The sequence below is a fragment of the Galeopterus variegatus genome, unplaced genomic scaffold (assembly GCF_000696425.1).
Source record: "Galeopterus variegatus unplaced genomic scaffold, G_variegatus-3.0.2 Scaffold3785, whole genome shotgun sequence".
NCBI lineage: Eukaryota > Metazoa > Chordata > Mammalia > Dermoptera > Cynocephalidae > Galeopterus > Galeopterus variegatus.
The window spans coordinates 150,205-168,801 of record NW_007729896.1 but is presented as its reverse complement, the minus strand read 5'-3'; the positions used below and the strand labels follow the sequence as shown (position 1 = coordinate 168,801).

The 18,597-nt window shown below is 36.1% G+C and overlaps 1 protein-coding gene across 1 annotated transcript in view; it reads left to right on the top strand.

Moving 5' to 3' along the window:
* The window catches only part of LOC103601545 (disks large homolog 1-like), a 164,953-nt gene that overhangs the window by 19,716 nt on the left and 126,640 nt on the right, over nt 1–18,597 (top strand). Inside the window, exon 2 of the mRNA XM_008585979.1 lies at nt 1,301–1,399. Coding sequence (XP_008584201.1) covers nt 1,301–1,399 — 99 coding nt within the window. The remainder of the gene's footprint in view (nt 1–1,300; nt 1,400–18,597) is intronic.

Sequence of the window (18,597 nt, the reverse complement as noted above, 5' to 3'; positions counted from 1 at the left end):
AAGCCCTTACTACATGTATGATTTGCAAGTATTTTCTCCCATTCTGTAGGTTGTCTTTTCACTTTGTTGATAATGCCCTCTTGTGCACAAAATGTTTTAATTCTGATGAAGTCTGGGGTTTTTTCTTTTGGCACTTACACTTTTGGTGACATATCTAAGAATCCATTGCCAAATTGAAGGTCATGAAGATTTAACTCTGTTTTCTTCTAGGAGTTTTATGGTTTTAGACCTTATATTTAGGTTATTGGTCCATTCTGAGTTAATTTTTGTATATGATGTGATGTAGGAATGTTTTTCATGTGGATATCCAGTTTCAGCATCATCGACTTGATTTTTAATAAATCGATTAATTTGATAGGTAAAAAGTTCATCATTGTAATTTTATTTTGTATTTATTTATTGGTGAGGCTAAACATAGTTTCAAGTTTAGCAAGTTGTTTTTCCTGTTTTAAGTCTCTGTTAATGCACAATGCTCTCTTATCTACTTGAGTTTAGTGTTTTTCTTTTATTTTATGAATTAGTTTAGCTTATAGAGATTGGATCTTCTTATAAAGCACTGTTCCTGTGTTCCAGTTACATCTTTTTAAAAATAATCAAATCAAGCCAAATAGAGTAATTAAACATAATTTTTTTAACTTTTTTGAGTTTTATCACTAGGGTTCTCTCTACCTTTTTTTTTTTTTTTTTTCCTTCTTCATTTTTGCCAGAATATATCTGGCACATAATAGACAATTAATGTTAATTGAATTAATAATTGTACAGGCAGGTTGAGGCAGGTTATTACTATTCTTGATTTGTAGAGGTTAATAGCACAGATTATTTTAAGTGATATAAATTTAATTTTGAAGTCCTTTGTAATCTTTTGTCTGTGAATTTATAAACACTCATTGTCTGCCTGATGGGCTAATAAAATTACTTTTGGTTCTTTGAATGCAAAGAGAAAAGCAGCCAAATATATATATTCTGAATGCTAGAAAAATATTTTGCAGTCTGTCTATAAAGCAAGTGTCTTATCTCCTAGATAAGTTGTATTAAGTAATTATCTTTTGTTATTTTCATTTAAACATCTAATGAGTAGCTACTCATTTTAACTACAGTCATTATAATTATTATTGGTGGTATAATTATTTTTAAAGTAATTTCTAGAGAGCATTTTTTCATTTTTTAAAGTAATATATTAATATTTTACCTATTTGTTATTTATGAAAACTGTAATTTATCTTTATGGCACAATTTTCTGTTATGTGTTTCCCCTTTATTTTGGTGTTTTTCCTGATTTTTTGTCATTAATGATTTTTAGCCAACAGAAGCTGTTCCTCCCTCTTCTCCCACTGTCCCTGTGATCCCTGTCCTGCCAGTCCCTGCTGAGAATACTGTCATCCCACCCACCGTACCACAGGTTTTTATTAGTTTCTTTTTTCTTTATAAAAATTTAATTTACTTTTAATGTTTTATTTGTGTTCTTTTACAACTGTTTTAACTATTTTTTGTTAGATTTATTAATTTACTTTGAGCTTCAATTGTTATTTTTAGGGAATTAAATATTTGGGATTTAATATAAAATGGGTTCTACATTTGCCCTTTTATTAGGGTGTCTGTGAAATAGGACACATTCTAAACTTATCTTCATAATATTGAACTTCCTTCGATTTGTTATCATGCCTTTTGTACTTTTAAATCTGTTAAAAGCAGTCTGTAAATATATTTGCTTTAGAAAATTTTATTTTCTGTAGATAATAAAAATCATTTACTCCTGATCTTGTACTGGATATATCATTTTATATTGCCCTTTGTTTCTCGGTATTTATCTTCTTTAGAAAGATTCGTTCTCCATCATTTGGTTAGATAACATACTTCACATTTATTAGTTTAAAATAATAGCTGATGTATCCAGAGCATATGGGAACTCTTTGTGCTATCTTGGCAGCTTTTCTGTAATTTTTTAAAAGTTATATATAGCAGTTAAAAAATAAAATAAAATAATAGCCAAATGTCAGAGGATCTGATCATTTTTAGTTTCCAGAACTTTAGGAGTTCAAAGAGTTGGCTTATCAAGACATTAAGTGCCCTTCCCATAGAGTTATCCAAAGTCAAATTAATGGTGATATTATTAAGTATAATAAGAATCTTTGGTATGAAAGACCTCAATTTCATTTAAAGTGTAAATAAATTATATTTATTATATTATTAATAATATGGGTATAGATATTTTATTAATAATAATATAGCTATTTTGCTGTTACAGTTTTTTAGCATAAAATTTAGGTAAGCATAGTATTGTTACTGTGTAAGCACAGTTTCAAAGTAATCCCCATTGGGGAAAAAATGATATATCAACTGTGGTTACTCACATCTCAGTGCCCTTCCCCTCTCCTAAAAAGTGAAAATCAATAGGAACATACAAAATAGTAAAGGAGAAATGACAATATTAAAATAAGATTTTAGTCTTACTGTACTTATAAAACTGAATTATAATTATAATGATATTACTACTTCTGTATAATCTTTGACTTTTTATGAAAATTATTAAAAATTATCATTATAAAGCCACCGACAACTGAATAGATAAATCCAGATGAATACTGTCTCTGTATTGCAGAGAAGAAACTGAGTTTATAAATAAACTATAATTCTGAGTGAGCAGCCTGAGGGTTATTGTAACGTCGTAATAATGTAATGCCTTTCCAAGTATATAAGGTTTATTAGTATATTTTTTGAAATGAGATTTGAAAATTTATTTTACTCTCATCATTTCAGTTCAACTTGATTAAAATAGTTTTCTAGAATCCTGTGAAATTTTTACCTATTAGTATATTTTTTGAAATGAGATTTGAAAATTTATTTTACTCTCATCATTTCAGTTCAACTTTTTGATTAAAATAGTTTTCTAGAATCCTGTGAAATTTTTACCTCTGTTCTTATGTTCAATTATGAACTTGTTCTTTCCAGTTCAGAATTCTCATTTGTTTACTCCAAGTGTCCCTAACTTAGCATTCCACTACACTTGGAAATTTTTGAGACATCATATAGCCATGTAGTTAAAAATATAGATTTTAGAGTCAGACCTGGATTGAAACTTCATTCCTACCATTTACTAGCTATGTAACTTTGAGCAGTTTACTTAACCGCACTGAGCTTCTGTTTACTCATCTATAACACTGAAGATGATAATAATACTAACTTGAGGTGTTTTACAGTGAGTGAGAGGATAATTAATGCATGTGAAGTACATGACACAGCAGCTGGCACATAATCTTGGCTATTCTTGTTATTAGTATTATCTCATATTTCTTTGGGACAGTAAACTAAGGTGCAAATTTTTTTTTAAAAAGTGAGGATATGTACACAGAAAAAAAAAAAGCCTATTTATTCTGCCTAGACTCACTGTACTAGTCCATGGAAAATAGTTTAACAATTTATGTTGTATTATGTGAGAAGCTGATGGCTATGCTAGAATAAGTAAGACTGTTCCTAATTAATCCAGTATAACAAGTACCTTATAAAATTAATACAACTGATTAAAATGTTAGTTTCCAAGTAAATTTTGAAATCCATACTTAAAAAACATATAGCCAAATTTTAACATTGTAAATGCATATAATTTTTTTTTCTAAAGATCCACTAGTGTACATTTAGGTGCATCAGAATGTAATAAAAATAGAGGCAGAAGACTCAAGATTTAGAATGTAGACTTATTTTTGTCACTCAAACAAGTTTATTACCATCACTGAGTTTTATACCTCTTCATCTGTTAAAATGGGGGCAACACCACACTGACTACTTCAAAGTGAGTTTGAGGGTCAGGCAAATTAGAAAGATAGATAAATGATAATTTTTTTGGAAAAAGTATATTGTATTTCATTATTTGAAGAACACTATTGTACTTTTCAGAATTCTTTTATATTGATCATATCATTTGAACCTTATGAAAGCCCTCTACAAGTAGAAATTATCATGTTTGTTATACAAAGGGTTACGGAGAAAGATATATTGAATGGCTGCTTAAAGTTGCACAAAGACTTTATAGTCAGACCAGACTCCACCAATTCTGGCCTTACTCATTTCTAGATGTGTGATGGTGGGGAAATTACTCAACTTCTCAGAGCCTCAGTTTCTCTACATAGAAACTGAGCACATAGTAGGTGAGTAACAGATGCTAGTTCTTCCTACGGGGGATGTAACCACATCATCTCTGTGATACCAGCCTATTAAATTCAAAGGTTTATTCTCATCCCAGAATAAGTACTGTTCTTTAAAACTAGATGTTTTAAGCTTTTATTTCTGTCAATTCTGAAGAGCCATCATGTAATTAAGGTACTGTTGAAAATGCTTTATAGCTAGTTTTTTGTGTGTGAAGTCTTTCTTGATATTCAGACATGTATTTTAGAGTGCACTAGTTTTCATTCAGTTTTTGTGATTGTTCAGATTATATCGATACTAAGATGAATATAACATTGTCTCTGTATTCTAGGAGCCTACTATCTGTGCAAGATACAAGTTAACATATAATTCTCACATGGCATGATAGTAATTACAGTAGAGGTATGTCCAGAGTAGAGCATCCTATTGCCTCTGGACCTTTCACATTTCACAGAATATCTGAATGTTGGGTCTTAAATGATTGGGTCATTGGTATAACCCAAATTTTCATCTTATGGGTACTCTTAAATATATAGCATACTTTGGATTATCTGGATGAACTTTTTTTAATTGCACACTAACCCCCGAATGCAGTACCCTTATTCTATTTGCTTTTTGGAGGGTTCTTTGTTTATTTTTGCATTATTTTTTGTTTTGAAATCATTTCAGACCTACAGAAAGCTGTAAGAATAGTATAAAGTCTCATGTACTTTTACCCTGGTCCCCCAGTTGTTAATAGTTTTACTTACACATCTACTTTATCGTTTTTCTTTCTATATGTTTTTATTACAAATTTTTTGTGAACCATTTAGAAGTTGCAGACTCATGCCACTTTACCCCTAAATATTAATATTTTTTAATGCTAAATGCTTTTTCTCTAAGAGCAAGAATATTCACAGTATGGTAGGCTAAATCAGGAAGTTAACATTAATATAATATTATTATTTAATCTACAGACCTTAATTAGATTTTACCAATTGCCCCAATAATGTACTTTATAGATAAAAACAAAAACAAACGAACAAAAAAAAGAACAGGTCCTTTGACCAGTTCAGGACCACACATTGCATTTGGTTTTCATATCATTGTATCCTTTAAGCTGTAATAGCTTCTCAGTCTGTCTTCTATCATGAGTGACCCAAAAAGAGAACAGGCTGCTTAGTAGAATATCCTTCAATTTGTGTTTGACTCATGTTCACAGTAAGATTGAGCTCACATTTTTTTTTTATCAACTTTTATTATTGTGGTAAAATTTATATAACAATTTACTTAATATCCTTCAATTTGTGTTTGACTCATGTTCACAGTAAGATTGAGCTCACATTTTTTTTTTTATCAACTTTTATTATTGTGGTAAAATTTATATAACAATTTACTTTTTTAATCATTTTGAAAATTTACAGTTCAGTTGTATTAAGTACATTCATGTCGTTGTGCAACCATCGCCATCATCTATCTCCAGAGCTGTTTTCATCTTGCAAAACTGAAACTCTATACCCATTAAACAATAACTCCCCATTCCCCTCTCCCCCAGTCCCTGGCATCCACTGTTCTACTTTACAAGGTTACTTCAAAAAGTTTGTGGAAAAATAGAATTAAGAGATAGTATGACTTTTTCCATGAACTTTCTGAAATATCCTTGTATGTCTCTTTGATTTTGATTAAGTACCTCATATAAGTGAAATCATACTATATTTGTCTTTTTGTGGCTGGCTTATTTCACTTAGCATATGTCCTCAAAGTTCTTCCAGGTCATAGCATGTGTCAGATTTCCTTCCTTTGGAAGGCTAAATAATACTCATATAAACACAGAGATACATAACATATTTTTAATATTCATTTGTCCATCAGTGGACATTTGGATTGCTTCCACATTTTAGCTATTGTGAATAATGCTGCTATGAACATGTGTGTAAAAATCTCTCTTCGAGACACTGCTTTCCATTCCTTGGGGTTTGTACCCAGAAGCAGAATTACTTGATCATATGGTAATACTATTTTTAATTTTTTGAGGAACTGCCATACTGTTTTCTACAGTAGTTGTACTATTTTACATTCCCACCAACAGTGCACAAGCGTTCCAGTTTCTTCACATCCTTGCCAACACTTATTTTTTTTGTTTTTCTTTTTTCTTTTTTTCCCCTACAGTTGGCTAGTACAGGGATCAAACTCTGGACCTTAATGTTACTGGCTAACCGAGCTAACTGAGTTTTTGGCTAACTAAGCTAACCAGCCAAGCCCCTATTTTCTTGCTGGTAGCCAACCTAATAGGTGTGAGGTGGTATCTCCTTGTACTTTTGATTTGCATTTCCCTAATGATCTTTTCATTTGCTTATTAACCATTTGTATATCTTCTAATTTTCCCAAAGTCCAATTTGTCTATTTTTTTGTTGTTGCCTGTGCCTTTGTGTCTTATCTAAGAAATATTGCCAAATCCAGGGTCTTAAACCTTTTACCCTATGTTTTCTTCTAAGAGTTTTATAGTTTTAAATCTTATATTAAAGGCATAGATCCATTTTAAGTTAATTTTTGTATATGGTGTTTATTTCTGGAATGTATTCTATTTTGTTGGTTTATGTCTGTCATGACAGTACCGCAGTTTTGATTACTGTAACTTTGTAATAAGTTTTGAAATTAGGAAGTGTGAGTTCCTCAGCTTTGTTCTTCTTTTTCAGGATTGTTTTGGCTATTTGTGGTCCCATCAGATTATTTATGAATTTTAGGATGAGTTTTTCTATTTCTTTAAAAACATCTTTGGGATTTTGATAGGAATTGTATTAAATCTGTAGATTGCTTTGGGTAGTGTTGATATCTTAACAATATTAAGTCTTCCAATCCACAAACATAGATTTCCTAGCATTTGTTTATGTCTTCTTCATTTCTTTCAAAAAGGGTTTGTAGGTTTTATTGTACAAGTCTTTTACCTCCCTGATCCTAAATATTTTATTCTTTTTGATGTTATTCATAAGTGGAATTATTTTCTTAACTCCCTTTCTGGATTGTTCAATGTTGATAGAAATGCAACTATTTTTCTGTTTTTATTTTGTGTTCTGCTACTTTGCTGAATTCATATATTATACTCATATAAAAAAAACTCTAACAGTTTTTTTGTGTGTGGAATTTTTAAGGTTTTTTAGTATAAGATCATGTCATCTGTGAACAGAGATAATTTTGCTCGTTTTTCAATTTTTTTTTTTCTTACCTGATTGCTCTGGCTAAAACTTGAGCTATTCAACTAATGTTATGCTGAATACAAGTGGTGAAAGCAGGCATGCTTGCCTTGTTTCTAATCTTACAGGAAAAGCATTAAGTCTTTCACTATTGAGTACGAATGTTTACTGTGGGTGTTTCACATATGGCTTTTATTATGTTGACGTAGTTTCCTTCTATACCTAGTTTGTTGAGTTTTGTCAAATGCTTTTTCTGCATCAATAATGATGATAATGTGGTTTCTTCCCTTTATTCTGTTCATATGGTATATTACATTGATCAAGTTTAAGTATGTTTAGCCATTCTTGCATTCCAGTAATAAGTACTACTTGGTCATGGTGTACAACCCTTTTAATATCCTGCTGAATTCAGTTTGTGCTAGTATTTTGTTGAGAATTTTTGCATCAGTGTTCATAAGGGGTATTGATCTGTAGTTTTCGTTTCTAGTAGTGTCTTTGATTTTGGTATCAGGTTAATGCTGGCCTCATAAAATGAGTTTGAAAAGTATTCCCTCTTCAGTTTTTTGGAAAAGTTTGAGAAGGACTGGTATTAGTTCTTTAAATGCTTTACAGAATTCACTAGTGAAACCATCAGGTTTAGGACTTTTCTTTTTGTTAGGAGATCTTTGATTTCTGATTCAATCTCCTTACTAGTAGGTCTATTCAGAGTTTCTCTTACTTCATGGTTTAATCTTGATAGACTTTGTATTTTTAGGAATTTTCCATTTTGTCTAGATTATACAGTTTATTGGCATACACTTGCTCACAAGCACTCTCATAATCCTTTTTTATTTCTCTGGAATTGATAGCAGTGTCCTCACTTTCATTTCTGATTTTAGTAATTTGAATCTTCTCTTTCCTTAAATTCCATTTAGCTATTTGTTGATTTTGTAGATATTTTAAGGGAACCAACTTTCAGTTTCTTGACTTTTTCTGTTACTTTTCTTTTCTGTATTTTGTTTATCTCTTCTCTAATTATTTTTCCTTCCTTTTGCTAGTTTTGGGTATAGCTTGTTCTCTTTTTCTAGTTCCTTAAGTTGTAGTGTTAGGTTGTTGATTTGAGATCAATCTTGCTTTTTAATATGAGCATTTATAGCTATAAATTGTTCCCATAGCAGTGTTTTCACTGTGTCTCATAAGTTTTGGTATGTCATGTTTTCATTTTCATTCGTCCATGAGTATTTTCTAATTCCCCTTGTGTTTTCTTCTTTGATCCATTGGTTGTTTAAGAGTATGTTGTTTAATTTCTACTCATTGTTGAATTTTCCCATTTTCCTTTTATTATTGATTTCTAACTTCATTCTGCTGTGGTCAGAGCATACTTCGTATAATGTCTGCCTTTTCAAATCTGTTGAGACTAAATTTGTGGGCTAACTAGGGTCTATCTTGGAAGTTGTTTCATGTGCATTTGTTAGTGTGTTCCGTATATGTCTGTTAGATCTAACTGGTTTATTCTGTACTATCCATTATGAAGAGTGGGGTATTGAGGTCTCCAACTATTATTGTAGTTTATTTCACCCTTTAATTCTATCAATTTTTACTTATATTTTGATCTGTTACTAGGTGCATAAAGGTTTGTATTTATTACATATTTTTGTATTAAACCTTTTATTAATATGTAATATCCTTCTTTGTCTTGTAATGTTTTTTGATTTAAAGTCTATTTTGTCTGTTTGAGTATATCCACTCCTGCTCTCTTTTGGTTACTAGGAGGGAGTCTTCAAAAAGTTCATGGAAAGATGAGTATCATCTTTTAATTCAATTTATTCATGAACTTTCCAAAGTTCCCTCATATTTGCATGGAATATTCTTTTCTGTCGTTCACTTTTAACATATTCGTGTCTCTGGATACAAAGTGAATCACTTATAGATAGCAAATAGTTGGATCATTTTTAAAATTCATTCTGCTGGGACTTCCAGTCAAGATGGCAGAATAGACAGTCCTCAGCATCACTCTCTCCCACAAATCAACAAATTTACAACTATAAAAATGTAACATCAGCCAAGCTGGGGCTGCTGGAGCTCAGGTGAAGAGGAGACGAGACCTATGGAACTCATGAAGGCAGGAGAAAACACGAAGAGAGAAAGAAAAAACTGCTCTCAGCATTTCGGGCTGCAGCCGCTTTAATGCTGGCACACATGGAACAGGAGCCGGCAGAAGCTGCAGCTGTGCCCTTTAGATGGAATTACTTGGAGGCAGAAGGAGAGGAGAGGACTTTGGTGGCCCCCAGGACAGCAAGACCACTAACAGGCTTCCCATGGATGCATGCAGGAGTGAGGAGCCAGAACAGCTGAAACAGGGGAGCCACTCAGAGGCTGGTGAGTCATCACAAGGGACCGGTGCAGGGCCTGTCCCATGGGAAGTGTTTGGAGCACAGGCGGTGGGGGAGATGGGCCCACTGGGAGAATGCTGGGACACAGCAGGGATGGCTGGTCCACCCCCAATCAGCGCAGGACCACTGGGAGGAGAGTGGTCGGGAATGCAGAATTGCATGGGGTGCAGTTTGATGAAAAAGCTCAGGCCCAGGTCAGAGTTTCTACACAGCCCAGGTGCACCGAGTATCTGGAGAGCCAGAGGTACCTATAAGGTCAACCATTAAGCCCTAAGCTGCACAGAAAGTCTTCCCTAGGGAAACAGCAGTGAAGCAGCAGTTTACCTCAGTGACACAGCTCAAGTACTGCTTCCCACAGGAAGTTCCCCTGTTTTAGAGGGAAGCAAAGGACAAAAACTTAGTTCCGGCCCAGGCACACCACGAATGGCTTGGGGCCACCAGGGCAATTTACCTCAACCACACAGCTAAAAATAAATACTGGTTCCCACAGGAAGTTCCCCTGTTTTAGAAGCAAAAAAGGACAAAAACTTAGTTCCGGCCCAGGCACACCATGAATACCTTGGGGTCCAGCAGGGGACATGAGGCATAGAGACAGGGGCAGGACCCCCGCCCACAACCAGGCATGCTGTGACAGTGCCTCAGGGCCCTACCTGGGGTCCCAAGGCATGGAGAAGGGGACCAGACGCCCCTCCCACAACCAGACACACAGCACCAGCTCCTTGAGGCCCATCTAGGGACCTGGGGTAAGGAGGTGGGGACCAGACCCCCCTGCCCACAAGCAGGCACACCATGCCAGCGCCTCGGGGTCCGCCCAGGGACCTGGGGCATGGAAAAGGGGACCGAACCACCCTCCCACAACCAGGCACACCATGCTAGTGCCTTGGGGCCTGCCCTGGGACCCAGGACATGGAGAAGGGGACTGGACCCCCCTGCCATAAACAGGCACCCTGCGCCAGTGCTTCAGGGCCTGCTCAGGGACCCAGGGAAGGAGAAGGGGATTGGACCCCCCACCCACCCACAACCAGGCACAGCACGCCAATGCCTTGGGACCTGCGCTGGGACCCAGAAAAGGGGACCAGACCCACCTCCCACAACCAGGCATCCTACGCCAGCACCTCTGGGCCAGCCCGGGGACCTGGGGTATGGAGCTGGAGTCCGGAACCCCCTTCCACAACCAGGCACCCCGTGCCAGCTCCCTGGGGTCCACAAGGGGTCCCGGGGTATGAGGCTGAGGGCCAGACCCCCCTCCCACAACCAGGCACACCACGTCAGTACCTCAGGGCTTGCCGAGGGACCTGGGGTATGGAGAAGGGGACTGGACCCCCTCCCACAACTAGGTACACCGCGCCAGTGCCTTGGGGCCGGCACTGGGACCCAGGACATGGAGAAGGGGATCAGGCTCCCCTCCCACAACCAGGCACCCCATGCCAGCACCTCAGGGCCTGCCCTGGGACCTGGGGCATGGAGAAGGGGACCAGACCCCCTCCCACAACCAGACACCCTGCGCCAGTGCCCTGAGGCCCACAAGGAGACCTGGGATATGGAGCTGGAGACTGAAGCCCCCTCCCACGACCAGCACCCCTTGCCAGCACCTCAGGGCCTGCCCTGGGATCCGGGGCATGGAAAAGGGGACCAGATCCCTCTCCTACCACCAGGCACACTGCACCAGTGCCTCAGGTCTGCCCGTGGACTGAAGGCATGGAGAAGGGGACCAGACTCCCTTCCCACAACCAGGCACCCTGTGCCAGCACCTCAGGGCCCACTGGGGATACAGAGCCTGGGACCAGAGCCCCCCTCCCACAACCAGGCACCCCATGTCAGCGCCTTGGGGCCCACCTGGAGACCTGGGGTATGGAGAGGGGACTGGACCCCCCTCCCACAACCAGGCACACTGTGCCAGTACCTTGGGACCCACTCGGCAACCCAGGGCATGGAACTGGGGATCAGATGACTCTCCACAACCACGCACACTGCCACCACCACAGAGCAGGCCAAAAACATCTCCTCCATTTGGGTGGCCCACCATAGCTACCACAATAACCATGGCTGTTGCGAAGGTGGTTAGATGCCACAACCACCATGCAGATGGTCCACCAGCCGCTGGAGTGAGTTGACACAAGGAGAGTCACCAGCAGAGATAAAGGAGGAGAATGTCTATCTCCACAGAGCCCATTTCATAGTGACGGAAGAGACATCTGCTCTATGATAGTATTGGGGGACCTGGTCATGCCTCTCAGCATTGGACAGATCATTTGGGCAGCAAATCAACAGAGTAACCATTATTTCAGAGGAAGAGAAGAAATCTAGGGTAATTAGAGGGGGGAAGGGGAGAGAAGGAGGGATGAGGAGGGATCGGACAAGGGTCATAAAGAATAATTACAATTTGTAACAATATATCTGCTAGTAATATTGATTTGATCAACATATCTCAACGTTGAAACCCAAAAATATGTATAATCAATTTTGATTCAATAAAAATTAAAATTAAAAAAAAATTCATTTTGTCAATGTCTGTCTTTTGATTGAAAAGTTTAATTCATTTTCATTTAAAGTAATTAATGATAATGAAGGACTTTTTTGATTTTGCTATTTGTTTTCTATATTCCTTATAGCTTTTATGTTTCTCATTTCCTGCATTACTGTCTTTGGTGTTTATTTTATTTATTTATTTATTTATTTAGTGAAACATTTAACTTCCTTTCTCATTTCTTTCATGTCTGTTCTTTAGCTGTTTTCTCTGTGGTTACTGTGGGATTACAATTAACATCCTAAATGTTCCTAATCTGAATTTATACAAGCTCAACTACAATAATATACAATTCTGTACTCCTTTAACAGCTCTGTTCCCACCCCTTTCAGTTGTTGACATCACAAAATTACATCTTTCTATACTGTGTGTCAAAAAATAGAAACTAATAATTTTTTAACACATGAATCTCTTAAATTATGTAGAAGACGAAATATGGAGTACCAAACCAAAGTTAAACTAATAATTGATTTTAGTTATTTACCAATATCAACTTGAATTAGTTACTAGTATTAACTTTTGGTTCAGATGTAGCCTTAAGTTAAACTTTTTAAATAATTTTTTTAAGTGTATTAGTTCCTTAAATCATGTAGAAAACCAAAGTTGGATTTACACATGATTATTACAGTACTACTCACTTTTATAATTACCCATGTAACTACCTATACTGATATCTTTATTTCTTCATATGGCTTCAAGTTACTGTCTACTGTTCTTTCACGTCAACCTGCAGAACTACTGTTAGCATTTCTTTTAGGGCAGAGCTAGTAGTAATGAATTCCTTCGGTTTTTGTTCCTCAAGGAATACCTTAATTTCTCCCTCATTTTTGAGGGAGTATTTTGCCAGATATAGGATTCTTAGTTGACAGGTTTTTTTCTTTCAGCACTTTGAATATATTCTCTTATTGCATTCTGGCTTCCAAAGTTTCTGATGAGAAATCTGTGGATAATCTTATTGAGGATCTCCCGTATGTGACAAGGCACTTCTGCTGCTTTCAAAAATCAGTTTGTTTTTGACCTTTGACAGTTTTATATAATGTGTCTCTGTGTGGATCTCTTTGACTTTGTCTTACTTGGAATTTGTTGAGCTTCTGGATGTTTATATTCATGTCTTTCAACACTTTGGGGAAGTTTTGGCCATCATTTCTTCAAATAGTCTGTCTGCTCCTTTCTCTGACTTCTATCTATGGGATTGCCATAATGTGTAAGTCAGTTTTCTTGATGATATCCCACAGATTCTTTAGGCTCTGTTCACATTTCTTTAATCTCTGTCCGTTCTGTTCCTCAGACTCAATAATTTCTATTGTCCTATCTTTAAATTCACTGATTCTATCTTTAGCTGCTCAAATATGCCTTTGAATACCTCCAGTGGGTTTTTCATTTCAGTTATAGTACTTTCAGCTCGTTTCTTTTTAGATTTTCCATCTCTTTATTGATATTTCCATTTTGTTCATTAATCATATTCTTGACTTTGTCTCTGTCTTTTAGTTCTTTCAATATCTTTAAGACAGTCATTTTAAAGCCTTTGTTTACTAGATCTGCCATTAGGTTTTTTTAGGGACAGTTTCTGTTTATTTTTACCTTTGAATTTGTTAGACATTGTTGTTTCTTTGTATGCCTTATGATTTCTTTTTCTTGAAAACTACATATTTAAATCTAGTAATGTGTTAACTCCAGAAATCAGATTCTCGCTCTTCTCCAGGGTTTTTTTGTTGTTGTTATTGCTTTGTTTCTCTGATTGTTGTAGGATGCCAAGGATCAGCCTTAGTTATTTTCTGAGCCTGCACCTTCTCTTGGGCATGTTCAGTGACTTTCTGATACCTCTCATATATACAGTTGCTTTTTAACATCCTAGTTTTCAATGTCTGGCTTCCAAAAAGGAAAAAAGAGAAACATGAACTGGAAGACAGGAAGACTGGCCCTTTAAATCCCATGGAAGTCACTTTGGGGGTTTGCAACAGTAGGAGGACTTGCAGTAGCAATGACCACCACTTTTGTGTCTACACCTCTGTGATCATAAGATCTCCACTATTTGGAGGACAGGATCTTTTTTTGCCCACCCTGACTTCTGCAGGCTGTGTGTAAGCTGCTCCAGGAACACTGCACAGCTGTCTGCCACCGTACTGAGGAATGGGGGATGAATGCTACTGTGCTGAAGTTGAAAGTAACCAAAATTAATTGCAATTTGCCATCGGAGCCTTCACCTGTAAGTTGCAAGCCTTCAGTTAGACTCGTGCTCCAACGTATTTACATCAGGCATATTCTGCCACTGCAGTTGTTGTTTAGGTGGAGAGACAGATTTGTGGTGTGTCCTATGCTTCCGTCTTCCCAGAATCCACCCCATTTGCTTTTACAATCACTTTAACCTACAGTGATCACCTCAGCAATAGCATTTAACTTCTAATGCTCTATGTCTCAAATTAGAATCCAAGATGTATTCTCTGGGGTTTGTGAGTTCTTCATTTGAAAAACACTTAGTTATAATTTAGTAGGGAGATAGAGACATTAAACAGATAATGTAATGAAACTTTGATAATGCTGAAATGGAGAATTATAGTGCACATTGTAAAAGAGCATTTTTTAACTTGTTGATTTTGACCTATTTATAAATAACTGGATCTTAAACTATTTTAACACAATTTTTAAAAATATTATATTGGGCCGGCCTGGTGGCGCACTGCTGCAGTGCGCCGCTTGGGAAGCGCGGCGGTGCTCCCTCCGGGGGTTCGGATCCCACATACAGACGGGTTCCCGCTCACTGGCTGAGCGAGGTGCGGGTGCAGCGCCGAGTGTTGCGATCCCGTTGCCGGTCCCTGTCCGGTGCGGGCGCGACACTGAGGGTTGCAATCCGTTGCCGGACACGAAAAAAGACCCAAAAAAAAAAAAAATTATATTGCCCTCTTAAATTTTGTAAGGATGCTTCAGTCTTTTGTAGCAGCCATCACTATGAGATCCTTTGTTAATGAATTAAAATAGTAAAAGTTGGGTAAGCAAACTTGTAAGTGAGAAACTTAAGGTTTCTTAAGTCTTATTATTGAGCTTGGGTCAAATTCTTTTCGGGCTTTTTATTTCTTCCTTCAGGGATATCCTTTCCCTTTTACTACCCCTCTCCCCAACCTCTAATGGAATTGTAGGACTTCATTATTGTCCAAGTTGCAACATTATGCAATAGTATATATTGTAAGTAAATAATAATAGATAAGCATTTACGTAGCTTCCTGTGGTTCACAACATATTTTCCTTTATATTATTTCTCTGAAGGCTCCTGCAGTCTTTTGGGTAAAGGCAGATGTTGCTATCTCTTTACAGATGGAGAAAATGGGTTTCAAAAATAGCTGTGATTTACCTGTAGTCACATGTCACTGAATGGTAGAGTGAGGTAGAGAGATACCTAGAACCATGTCTTGAGATACAGTGTCACTTGAATCAAGGTGCAGGGAAGTGTTTTTCTTTATTTGAAACAACTTTCACGTAGATTCTTAAGTCTTTTTTTTATTGTTTAATTTCCTCCTAAGCAAAGTTGATAATTCCGTGTTACCTGTTCTGCTAACCACTGTCCTGGTTAAAGTCTTAAAATGGCCAAATTAGATACTGTTTTCAATAGGATAGCTTTAGGTTTGGTGCTAAGATATTGTTTTTCTGAGTTATGTATCATACCGTCCAAGCCCATGCAAATTGTGCAACTCCATTCACTCCCGTTTCCACCTCCACCAAATTGGAGAGCTATGGAGTACTACTTCGTCAGATACCATTTCTGTATTTTGTAATATGAGAACTTAGAAAATCTCGTTAGTAAGTAAGGGTATAATTTATTCCAAGATAGATTTATTCCCTCCTACTAACACAATCAGTTTTAGATATTTTTATCATTATTTTAGGTGGCTAAACTTGAGGCAAACATATCATTATGCCTCTTGAGCTTTGTTTCTATAGACTCTTATTTGGGACCATCTTTTGTGATATGTCTTTTTCAAATTGCTACGTTAATTATCCTGAGATATGTTTTGATTGAAATTCTTGATTAATCTTAACGTTAACATTCATAGTTTTTGTCCAATTTCAAGCCCTTTTATTCCCATGATTTCCCTTCAGGTATGATCATTCACTTATTTTAATTATAAGATACATCTACAAATAAATTTATTGTACATGTATTATTTATCTAATGTTCTTTTTTTTTTTTCCCTAAGAGTTTTGTATTATTATTTTGTGTGTGTGTGTGGCTAGCCGGTGCAGGGATCCGAACCATGACCTTGGTGTTACAAGGTGGTGCTCTAACCAACTGAGCCAACCAGCCAGCCCTCTAATATTCTTTAAGTCAAAATTACAAATCATTTTTACTAATCTGTAAATAGTCTTTATTCTGAAATGAACTTTAAACATTACAAGTAATTTTATGGTTTGAATGCTAATATTTTAATAGCAACTCTAACCCACAAATTCACAACTGCCTTAGTTAGGTATTAACTTTAAAAAATTGAGTGCTTGACTCAATATGATTTTTTTGCTTTACTTTTTACTATGCAAAATTTCAAAACTACTCAAATGTATAGTACAGTGAACTCCATGTATACGCATCACCCAGCTATAGCAGTCATTAATTCATGGGTACTCTTATTAGATCCTAGCCCTATCTACTGCCAGCCTCCTCCCATTGTTTCATTTTGAAGATCTTTTATTATTTGTTTGTATATATTTCAATATTGGCAAGTATTTCAGTATTAGCAAGATTTTTTATATGCTTAGAATCGAAAGATAACTTCTATACAATGATGATGAGTTGTTTCTGATAAGCAGCTAACATTATAATAATTATGGTATAAATTCCGTTTTGATAAAAACCAACCATTTCCACTGCATGTTTGGAAATAAATGGGCAGAGGGAACTAAATGGCTTTCTTGCCGTAATATTTGAAGAATGTAATTTCTTTTTTAACTTTAAATATCCTTGTCTTTCTTGCCCTCCTCTTCTGAAATTGATTAAGCCAGATAATGTGCAGTTGTATTATTAATATTTTTAAAGAATTAAAATAGTATCAATTTGAGTAATTTCAGTATGCCATTGAGAAACAAATAATTTCAAATATTCATAAATTCTCAAATATCTATAAGTTGACTAGCTTTGCTTAAACAGCAATCTTACAAGTAGAATTTTTGTTTATTAGATTTGGTTTTCACTGAATCGTTCAAATGTAGACTATGGTATTCAATGGTAGTGCTGAAAATAAAGTACTGTGGTTATGTTTAATATATAACAAAATATTGCCTACTCATTTTCAACTTGCTCCTTTATGTAGCCCCAATGTATACTGTGTGAGTTTTTAACCATAAAACTGTTGTCTTTAAGCTTTTTATCACATGATCATCAGATGTAGTACTTTGCTGAAAATAATGTACCATTTCAACTCCATATGGCTTTTATGTTTAATTCTTTATTAATTGGAGTAGAACTATTAATGTTTATAAGCATATTTCCAAAAGTTTGTTTAGAAGAGAGTCATCTTTTTTTATTCTATGAAAATGTTGTTTGATTTGGTACTTTTTTAGTTGTAAATATGCAGAAGAAATAATTTTGAGGGAGATGACATCAGTTTTCTGATATGTTTTTCATTTGGTGTCAATTGCATTTTATTCTTCAATTTCACCTATGGTAATCATCTCTTCAAACTTAACCAGAAAACCAAGATTTTTCAATCCAGACTTAATTGGTATATGTTATTCTGCTTGTTTTTTGTGCTGTAATAAACCATTGTTGTTCTGCGAGTGGAATAGAATAACAGTGGACAGCAATAATTGCAGCTGAAAATAATCAGAGGCTTTTACATTGAGTGTGTTTCATCGGTCTAGAATAACAGTGGAAAGCAATAATTGCAGCTGAAAATAATCAGAGGCTCCTACATTGAGTGTATTTCTAATTTTCTAAAAGTTTACAATTGATTTCTTTGTGTGACAATTTTTTTTCATGTTCAAATACAATTCGATGTAGCAGAGAATTTTTCTGCATGATAAAATGATTGGAATCTTTATGAGATCCTTGAGAATAGAAGACTTAAATATTTCTAAGCAACCCAGGAAGAGTTTTTTGTTATAGTAAAGAGTATTTTGTGGATTTTATGAGGCTACAGTGAATGTCTTTGCAGATCTTATGAAAATTATTGCTGTTTTAGCAGAAATAGCAATGTATTCCTCAAGAGCAAATATAATTTAACTGCTTATATCTAATTTTTTCTGTTTAGTGCTGGAAACTAGATACATTGTTTAACATATAAAAAGCTCATTTAAAATTATAACTTAAGGGCCAGCCCGGTGGCGCACTGGAGAGTGCACCGCTTGGGAGCACGCGCCGCTTGGGAGCACGGCAGCGCTCCCGCCGAGGGTTCGGATCCCA